Consider the following 8897-nt stretch of genomic DNA (forward strand, 5'->3'; position numbering starts at 1 on the left):
GTACGCAAACAATGTTTCGTCTGTTACATTTGATTTTGTTGTTGGCTAAGCGCAGACAATGGCTACTTTCATGCCGCCTCCTCCTGCTGCAACGTTTCTTGCCTTTCACCCTCAAGATAACAATATCATTGCGATCGGGATGGATGATAGTACAATACAGATTTACAATGTTCGCGTTGATGAGGTTAAGAGCAAGCTTAAAGGACATTCTAAGAGAATAACCGGCCTCGCTTTCTCCAATGTACTAAATGTTCTGGTTTCGTCTGGAGCAGACGCGCAGGTGCTGATTCATCTCATGCTTTTTAATCAAGAATTTCAATCTTTCTTTTTAAGTCTTGTTGTGAATGTTTGGTTATTGTATCTATTCAGCTTTGTGTATGGAACACGGATGGATGGGAGAAACAGAAAAGCAAGGTTCTGCAAATTCCACAGGGAAGATCAACGGCGGCTCTTTCAGACACGCGTGTTCAGTTTCATCAAGATCAAGTACACTTCCTCGTTGTCCATGAAACGCAGCTCGCTATATACGAAACAACTAAGCTTGAATGCATGAAACAGGTTTAAATATTTCCTAATTTCTCTCTTTCTCATGCATCTCAAAGTCAAACCCTTAACTATTGTTTTTATTTGTTATAGTGGCCAGTGCGTGAATCATCAGCTCCAATCACACATGCGACGTTCTCATGTGATAGCCAACTGATATACACAAGTTTCATGGACGCTACAATCTGTGTCTTCAGCTCAGCAAACCTTCGATTGCGTTGCAGAGTTAATCCCTCTGCATATTTGCCAGCTTCTCTCAGGTGAGTGAAAAAATGGTGAATAAAAATGAATATTAACAGAGCAATATTGAATCTTGAATCTCCATAATGTGTATGCAGCAACTCGAATGTCCATCCACTGGTGATAGCGGCTCATCCGCAAGAATCCAATATGTTTGCTGTGGGTCTGTCAGACGGGGGAGTCCATATATTCGAGCCGCTTGAGTCTGAAGGCAAATGGGGAGTGGCTCCACCGCCTGAAAATGGCTCAGCCAGCGTTGTCACGGCTACACCTTCGGTTGGAGCTTCTGCCTCAGACCAACCTCAGAGATGATATGTAACCAATCTGCTTCAGTTATTTACTGCTGTCTCCTTTTTTTTTTGGGTTATTTAGATCTTTTCAATTTTTTTTTTTTTTTTTGGTTTGGAAGAAAGCAATCTAACTAGGTGAGTGAATTAATGTAACATATTATCTATAGCAAGGTGTTACAGTTCCCTAATTGGTTAAAATTCAATGTTGCTTGCTTTGATTTTTTTACTTCTTTTTTCTTGGCTTTGAGAAATCTCTGTGTTGCAAAAGAATAACATTAACGCAAAGGTAAGGACGATTTTGCAAACTTGCAACGTAACCGTGGTCCGAAGTCCGAACCTAAGCACGAACTAGGGAATAAGGATTAAATGCCACGTGCAGCTTCGATAATGGAGTTAGGTTTGGATAAATTTATAAGGAAGAATAATAAGACTGTGCGGCCCACGGCCCACGGACATATCTAATGAACCCCAATTAATAATAATATCTTCAAAAATAGTAATTTGAGAAGTTAAAAAAAAAAAATCTCAAGTTACAAAAATTATCAAAATCCAGAAGGAGCTACACAGAGTGAGAACAAGGTTCATCATACTCGCCAATCAACCATCGACCCTCGAAGCTTAGCTTCAATACTAAAATGGCGACGCTATCAAAACTAGAGTTTGCCACGACCTTCCTCGCTTTCACGGCTCCTCGTTGCTCGACAGCCTTGAATTATGGCTTCTCTTCTTCTGCAGCCGTCCCGGTTTTCTCCAGGCGCAGAGCTATGGCCGTTTCCTTCAGAGCGACGCAGTCGTTGTTCTATTCCCCGGTGGTTAATTCCAATCGCCGTCGAAGATTCTCATCTGTTTCGGCCTCAGCTTCCGCCCCGCCGCAGACTGAAGATTCCGATGTTGTTACCACTAAGATTCCGCCAGATAACCGGATTCCGGCTACTATAATCACCGGGTTTCTGGGCTCTGGCAAGGTCAAGAGTATTTTCAATTTCATTATCATTTTAGGGTTTCTGTATTTTCATCCGGCGAAGTGTAAGAACTGTTCAATCTATAGTGAGAGAGTTCATGGAATTTATAGCGTTTGGTTATTGTGTTTATGATGAACAGACGACATTGCTGAATCATATACTGACCAAAGACCATGGGAAGCGCATTGCCGTGATCGAGAATGAGGTAAGTTGATAATCCTCGCCTAAAATTAGTATAATGTTGTTTGATTTTTTTAAGTTGACTTGTCTATATCTCATGTTTGATGTGAAATTCTCAGTATGGTGAAGTTGACATTGATGGTTCACTTGTTGCTGCTAAATCTGTGGGAGCAGAGGATATTGTGATGCTCAACAATGGCTGCCTGTGTTGCACTGTTAGGGGTGATCTTGTGAGGATGATTGGAGAATTAGTCAATAAGAAGAAAGGAAGGTTCGACCATATTGTGATAGAGACTACAGGTAGGGTACATTTTTTATTTAGTACCACTCTTAGCTCTAGAGCTACTTATCCTTTTTCAAAAACTTACTTTCTATGCTTAAAGAATCTGGGGAAAGGAGTAATGAGTATGTGATGTATGTTTCTTTTTCAGGATTGGCAAACCCTGCACCAATTATCCAAACCTTTTATGCTGAAGAAGAAATTTTCAATGATGTCAAACTGGACGGCGTTGTTACTCTAGTTGATGCTAAGCATGCTCGTTTGCATCTAGATGAGGTCAAACCCAAAGGTGTTGTCAATGAGGCTGTTGAACAAATTGCGTATGCAGATCGTATCATAGTTAATAAGGTAGCCAAATTTCTTTGTAACTCAACTGTTTCAAATAGAATGTGATAGTTTTCGTGATCTTGAGAGGTTGAATCTCTCTAAGATACTTTATAGTTTACAAATAACTTCATTTGCACAAATGGTATTGACATGTAGTCAGGAAGTCATGGATCCATGTTTTACCCCAGTGTGTAGGGTAGTTGTCATTTGTCCATAATATATTGTTTTCCCTCGACATATCCGCTTTCTGAAAAGTGATTGTACTTTGTTGCAGACTGATCTTGTTGGTGAAGCAGAATTGGCTTCGGTGGTGCAACGCATAAAGGTACATCACGCATCTTCTTCTTTTTTCATGTATTTCACTAGATGATTATATGTTACTTGTTCCCAGCTTTCTATCAGACGGTTCTTGGTTATTTTGTTCCATGTTAACGTATTTGCTATGTTACAGACAATAAATAGCATGGCTCAGATGACGCGTACAAAGTACGGAAATGTTGACTTGGATTATGTTCTTGGGATTGGAGGTTTTGATCTAGAGAGGTCTGCTTCTTGTTCAACCTATGATAATATTCAGTTTGGTGTCTTGTAGCTTAACGCAAATATTAAGGTGTTTATTGCTTTATCAGGATCGAAAGCTCTGTGAATGAAGATGACAAAGGAGATCACCATGATCACGACCATGATCATCACCATGATCACGACCACCATCATCACGATGAACATGGTAAGGTTATTTAGGAAAGCATTGATTAGTTATACGAATTGCATGCTCCAGCTTTACAAACATGGATTTTTGATTCTGGTCTCTCTCATCACAACCTAATCAGTCTCTGATTCTAATACGGCAGAGCATCATCATCATTCTCATGATCACACCCATGATCCCGGTGTTTCTTCAGTCAGTATAGTTTGCGAAGGAAGCTTAGACCTTGATAAGGTAATATATAGATAATTAGCATCTTGAGAGGCACACAAAAGTCTCATATAAAACAACTGTTTTGATGAAACCGTATGTTAATCTTCAAATTTTGTCACAATCCATCAGGCAAACATGTGGCTCGGGACGTTGCTGATGGAACGTAGTGAGGACATCTACAGAATGAAAGGTCTCCTCTCGGTCCACTCCATGGAGGAGAGATTCGTGTTTCAAGGAGTCCATGACATATTTCAAGGATCACCAGACCGGTTATGGGGAAGAGATGAGGCCAGAGTGAACAAGATTGTCTTCATTGGAAAGAATTTGAACAGGGAAGAGTTAGAGAAGGGTTTTAAAGCTTGCTTGATTTGATTCTTGGAATCTTTATCTTTATACACTATGTGTATGTATACCGAGGAAAATAGTCACTGAAGTTGTTGTAACGCATCACTATTGTGGCATAGGCGACTTAAGAAATTTCATTTCAATATTTCGTGATTGTCTATTTCAATGTCGATGGCTCCTGGATATAAGGTTAAGTAGATAGGAAAGACATGCGGTTGTAAAACATATATGGAAGAGATGCGGTTGTAAAACATATATTGAAAAACATATATTGAATAACAAGTAGTCATATTACACCGGAGATCTCGATGAGAATTACAAAAGGTTCCACCAAAGTCAGATCAAATCATCGAAATTCGACTAAACCAAAAGAAAAACCAAGTTCATCTACTTGCATAACGTCTTGGTCAGACCCATGTCCACAAAAAGTCTAAAAGGTCTTACACTTGATTAGTCATCAAGTATTTTTGGAATGAACATGTTTTCGTAGATCATTGGCAATACACTGGATCCATGAGAACTAACCTCGTAAGCTGGATTTAGCATGACAACTTCACACCCTGTAACCCGTTTTGGAATCTTTTTGACTTTATTGATGACGTTTCTGAAACTTTCATTTAGCATCAGTTTACTCAAAACTAGACACTCCCTTATAAAGTATCTTGCTAGCTGCATCTTGCTTGATGTCTTTGTAACTATGGTAGGTATCTTCAATAGAACAAACTTGACAGATGACTTGAAACACTGAGGAACAAATGAGTCTTTAATCTCCTCTGTCTCTGGAAGACCGTCGAATTCCTGATGATACAACAACACCAAGGAAAATTTAGTTCTTCATTGTTGGAAATGAATCTCAAAACGTAATTTACAAAAGTAATGGAAATGATGCACTGAGTACCAAGTCAAGTGAGTTCAGATTCGGGCAGTAACCAAGAAACGTTGCAAACATTTCCCAAGAAGACTCAGGCAACAAAGCATGCAAGCTAGTCAAGTTAAAGAACTGAGGCAGCGGATCTAATCCGTAACAATCAGCGATCTTCTGTGTATGGAGAAAGAAAAATGTCATAATTAAGAAATTTGTACAATCCGAATTGTTACTAAGCTTGATGCGTACCTCTAGTGTTCGAGCAGAGATTGTCATTTCACGGACTGTGGATATGGCTGTGAGAAAACCAAGGATCATATCATCATCATCATCCTCCTCTACATCAAAGTGAAGATCGATGTTCACCTTAGCATAAGGACCAATACTCTGAACTATGAAACTCTCAGATTGGTAATTGATGATACTCATGTACTCGAGTTTGGGAGCATAAATTTTAACCTCAGGATCTCCACCTTCCTCACGCATAGACTCTAGTTTGAAGAGTCTTAGTGACGGAGAACGCACACAAACAACTCCGAGATGATCATGAGGATGCGTGACTATGATTAACTCATTGATAGCTGAGCATCTTGATACGAGAGTCTCAAATATCAAGGCTCCATCAAACTTGACGGCTTCGAGATGCATAGTCTTGAGGCAAGGCAAAGAAACCAATTCTGATTTAGGAGGAGCATCCAAGGCTACACCATAGAGGGTTAAACTCACCAGCGTCGCACATGAGTAAAGGGAGAGAGGCATCCTCACCGAATCCGGGGCATCAACCTTACTGACAAGTGTCATATGAGAAACTCCACGGTTAACGACATCATCGATGAGAGACACGAAAGAAGTCTCACAATGCTCTTCGACGTCCGCGTCATAAACCCACCTGAATCTCTCCAATTTGACATTTTGGTTAGACTCCTCCATAAAAGTATCAAAGAAGTACTTCAAACCCCTGGAGTCCAGGTCCAGCGTAGGAACGTGTTTCCATAGATATCTCCATCGGTTAGACAAAACGCTAGTGCGAACAGAATCCTTGGTGGAGAGATTAGAAAGGATACGACGTAGCAGATCATCGGGTAAACCGCTTATCCTATCGGATCGCCTCTGGTTTACAGATGTTGTAGCCATGCCTACACCCTAATTTTTTTTACAGAAAAAACACATAAATATATATTTTTTTTTTTTTTTAATAAACATGAAAAATAATCGTTTGGGATAAATCACGGAGTAAAGTATACTCACCACCGAATTTGTTTGGCCAAAAGTATAAAGGACCCCAGAGAAAGAAAAAGTAAACAGCAATATTTTTATTTAAAAGGGTACTGCAATTATTAACTGAGCCTCTGCCCTCTAGGTCTTTTCGTTGCCGGCGAGAGAAGTACAAGTAGAAGAAGAAGAAGAAAACACGGAGGCTTTCTCTTAAAAAGAAAATGGTCAAGGTCGGTCAGTGTAAATAGTAATAAATAACTGACCTTCATTGACTTTTTTTAATGGTAATTAATTTTCTTACCATTAAAATTGATAATTAAAAATATACACTATTCGATAGTGTGATAAGATTGGTATAATCTGAAAAGACCACACGAGAAAATAATGATTGCCTGTTTGCCACCATTCTTTAACCTTTTGGTTTTCCTTCTAAATTTCGTTTCATTAATAAGTAACAGTGTTTTAGATTTTGATGTTATCTCCTCCGTCTCAACTCCCAAGTACGGGTTTTCTAAGTATTATAATATTTTGTGTTCATCTATTACTTTGCTACTAAAAGTTCCTATATAAATCATTGATTCTAAATCTAGAATCTTCATACAAAATTGAAAAATGGAAAAAAAAAGTCTAATAATCCAAGCTAAGATAATCAAAATTGATACTTTTCAATAGATCAAATATTTTAAAAAAACTTACTAGGTTTTATATAAATAAACCAAAATCTAAGCATTAAAATAAATTAAAAAACTTCAATAATAAATAAACATAACAATGAAGAAATCAATAATGATCGATCAATAGTGTGATAAGATTGGTATAAGTGTATAACTATAATTTGAAAAGACCACCCGAGAAAAATAATGATTGCTACCATTCCTTAACCTTTTGGTTTTCCTTGTAAATAATGCGTAACAGTATTTTAGACTTTGATGTTATCTCTTCCGTGTCAACTCTCAACTCCCAAGTATTACTATAATATTTATTTTGTCTTCGCAACTTGCTGGCTAATCAAATCTGGCGGCGACTGTAGCTGGTTTACAATGGGCCTACAAACCTTTAATGGGCTTAATAAATTATGTAACCCAATAAATATAAAAACCAGCCCAGTCAGCTCCGTAAGAAGAAAACTCCGGGTCGGGGCATTGAGTGGGTGACCCGAGTAAATTTATCTTCCTGCTCCGTGGAGCCAAAAAAAACCTAGAAAGAAATCGTTATGCGATTCGAGAGATTTGCAAAAATTGTTTGATTTTGAGGTTTCGATTAGCCTTGGGGTCTCTGTGTGAAAGGGTGCTGAATTCGATATCTGAGAAAACCCAACCATGGAAGACGACGATAGTTACATTGAGTATGTTCCAGTAGCGAAGCGTAGAGCAATCGAAGAGCAAAAGATTCTTCAGCGGAAAGGAAAAGCTTCTGAATTAGAGGAAGAAGAAGCTGAAAAGGATAAGCTCGCTGAAGCAAAACCTAGCTTACTCGTTCAAGCAACACAGCTCAAGAAAGATGTACCCGAAGTCAGTGCTACTGAGCAAATCATCTTACAAGAGAAAGAGATGATGGAGCATCTATCCGATAAGAAGACGCTCATGTCAGTTCGTGAACTCGCCAAAGGTATCACTTACACTGAGCCTCTCTTAACTGGCTGGAAACCTCCTTTGCATATTCGTAGGATGTCTAGTAAACAGAGAGATCTGATTAGGAAGCAATGGCATATTATTGTTAATGGTGATGATATACCTCCGCCTATTAAGAACTTCAAGGATATGAAGTTTCCTAGACCTGTTCTCGATACGCTCAAGGAGAAAGGGATTGTGCAGCCTACTCCTATTCAAGTTCAGGGTCTTCCTGTGATCTTGGCTGGGAGAGATATGATTGGGATTGCCTTCACTGGTTCTGGAAAGACTATGGTTTTTGTGCTTCCTATGATTATGATTGCTCTCCAAGAAGAGATGATGATGCCTATTGCTCCTGGAGAAGGTCCCATTGGTCTTATCGTTTGTCCTTCTAGAGAGCTTGCTAGGCAGACTTATGAAGTCGTTGAGCAGTTTGTGGCTCCTTTAGTCAAAGCTGGTTACCCGCCATTGAGGTCTTTGTTATGTATTGGAGGTATTGATATGAAATCCCAGTTGGAGGTTGTCAAGGGAGGTGTCCACATCGTTGTTGCTACCCCTGGGAGGTTAAAGGATATGCTCGCCAAGAAAAAGATGAGCTTAGATGCTTGCAGGTATGACTTTTTTTTTTTGGTTCTTTTCAATATGATTAACCAACCTGATTGTGTATATATGTTTGCTCCTTTTGTCTGTGCTGCGGTGTTGTTTGATCTTATATTCTCGTTTTCTGAGTTATGCACTTGTTGGCTAGATTATTGGGGGTTTCTGTTTGTTTGTGGTTATTGTGTTTTGCTGTTTCTGGCTCTAGGATCTGTTAGCAGCTTAGCGCTTCTTTGCCATATATGTTCTTTATTTTGTGATTCGTTAGTGTTTGTTTTGCTTTCAATAAATTTTCAGCACTCATGTTTCTTTCTGAATGCATCTTTCTTGTCTTTGGAGTCTTAAGGCTGTGCCATCTAACTTTAAAATCTAGATAATGTTGGATGAGGATGATGTTTACCTTCCTTTTTTTTCCTTATTATAGGTACCTGACACTAGATGAAGCAGATAGGTTGGTTGATTTGGGTTTCGAAGATGACATCAGGGAAGTCTTTGATCACTTTAAGTCTCAACGTCAAACACTT

The 8897-nt window shown here is 39.0% G+C and overlaps 3 protein-coding genes and 1 pseudogene across 6 annotated transcripts in view; 3 read left to right on the top strand and 1 right to left on the bottom strand.

Moving 5' to 3' along the window:
• The window catches only part of LOC104715994, an 8433-nt pseudogene extending 7140 nt beyond the window's left edge, over positions 1 to 1293 (top strand).
• Positions 1604 to 4252, top strand: LOC104714327 (COBW domain-containing protein 1). 2 transcript variants are annotated; one of them, XM_019229640.1, is made up of 9 exons: positions 1604 to 2038; positions 2175 to 2240; positions 2335 to 2515; positions 2647 to 2843; positions 3097 to 3147; positions 3274 to 3365; positions 3452 to 3549; positions 3653 to 3762; positions 3871 to 4252. In XM_019229640.1, exons 1-9 carry the CDS (start codon positions 1709 to 1711, stop codon positions 4111 to 4113), a joined length of 1368 nt encoding a protein of 455 aa, XP_019085185.1. In that variant the 5' UTR covers positions 1604 to 1708; the 3' UTR covers positions 4114 to 4252. The 2 variants fall into 2 exon arrangements, with proteins under 2 accessions (XP_019085185.1, XP_010429946.1); XM_010431644.2 differs by having other exon boundaries at positions 1605 to 2038; positions 3674 to 3762.
• LOC104714328 (F-box/FBD/LRR-repeat protein At1g80470) lies at positions 4330 to 6348 on the bottom strand. Of its 3 annotated transcripts, none has more exons than XM_010431647.2 (4): positions 6200 to 6348; positions 5201 to 6094; positions 4985 to 5122; positions 4330 to 4884 (listed from the first exon to the last, which is right to left on the bottom strand). In XM_010431647.2, the coding sequence occupies exons 2-4, from the start codon at positions 6083 to 6085 to the stop codon at positions 4537 to 4539; spliced, it is 1371 nt and encodes a 456-aa protein (XP_010429949.1). In that variant the 5' UTR covers positions 6086 to 6094; positions 6200 to 6348; the 3' UTR covers positions 4330 to 4536. The 3 variants fall into 3 exon arrangements, with proteins under 3 accessions (XP_010429949.1, XP_010429947.1, XP_010429948.1); XM_010431645.2 differs by having other exon boundaries at positions 4985 to 5125; positions 6200 to 6347; XM_010431646.2 differs by lacking the exon at positions 6200 to 6348 and having other exon boundaries at positions 4985 to 5125; positions 5201 to 6158.
• Positions 7302 to 8897, top strand: part of LOC104714329 (DEAD-box ATP-dependent RNA helicase 35-like) — a 6761-nt gene continuing 5165 nt past the window's right edge. Inside the window, exons 1-2 of the mRNA XM_010431648.1 lie at positions 7302 to 8387; positions 8798 to 8897. Coding sequence (XP_010429950.1) covers positions 7486 to 8387; positions 8798 to 8897 — 1002 coding nt within the window. The 5' untranslated portion in view covers positions 7302 to 7485. The remainder of the gene's footprint in view (positions 8388 to 8797) is intronic.

The sequence above is a fragment of the Camelina sativa genome, chromosome 9, assembly GCF_000633955.1.
Source record: "Camelina sativa cultivar DH55 chromosome 9, Cs, whole genome shotgun sequence".
Lineage (NCBI taxonomy): Eukaryota > Viridiplantae > Streptophyta > Magnoliopsida > Brassicales > Brassicaceae > Camelina > Camelina sativa.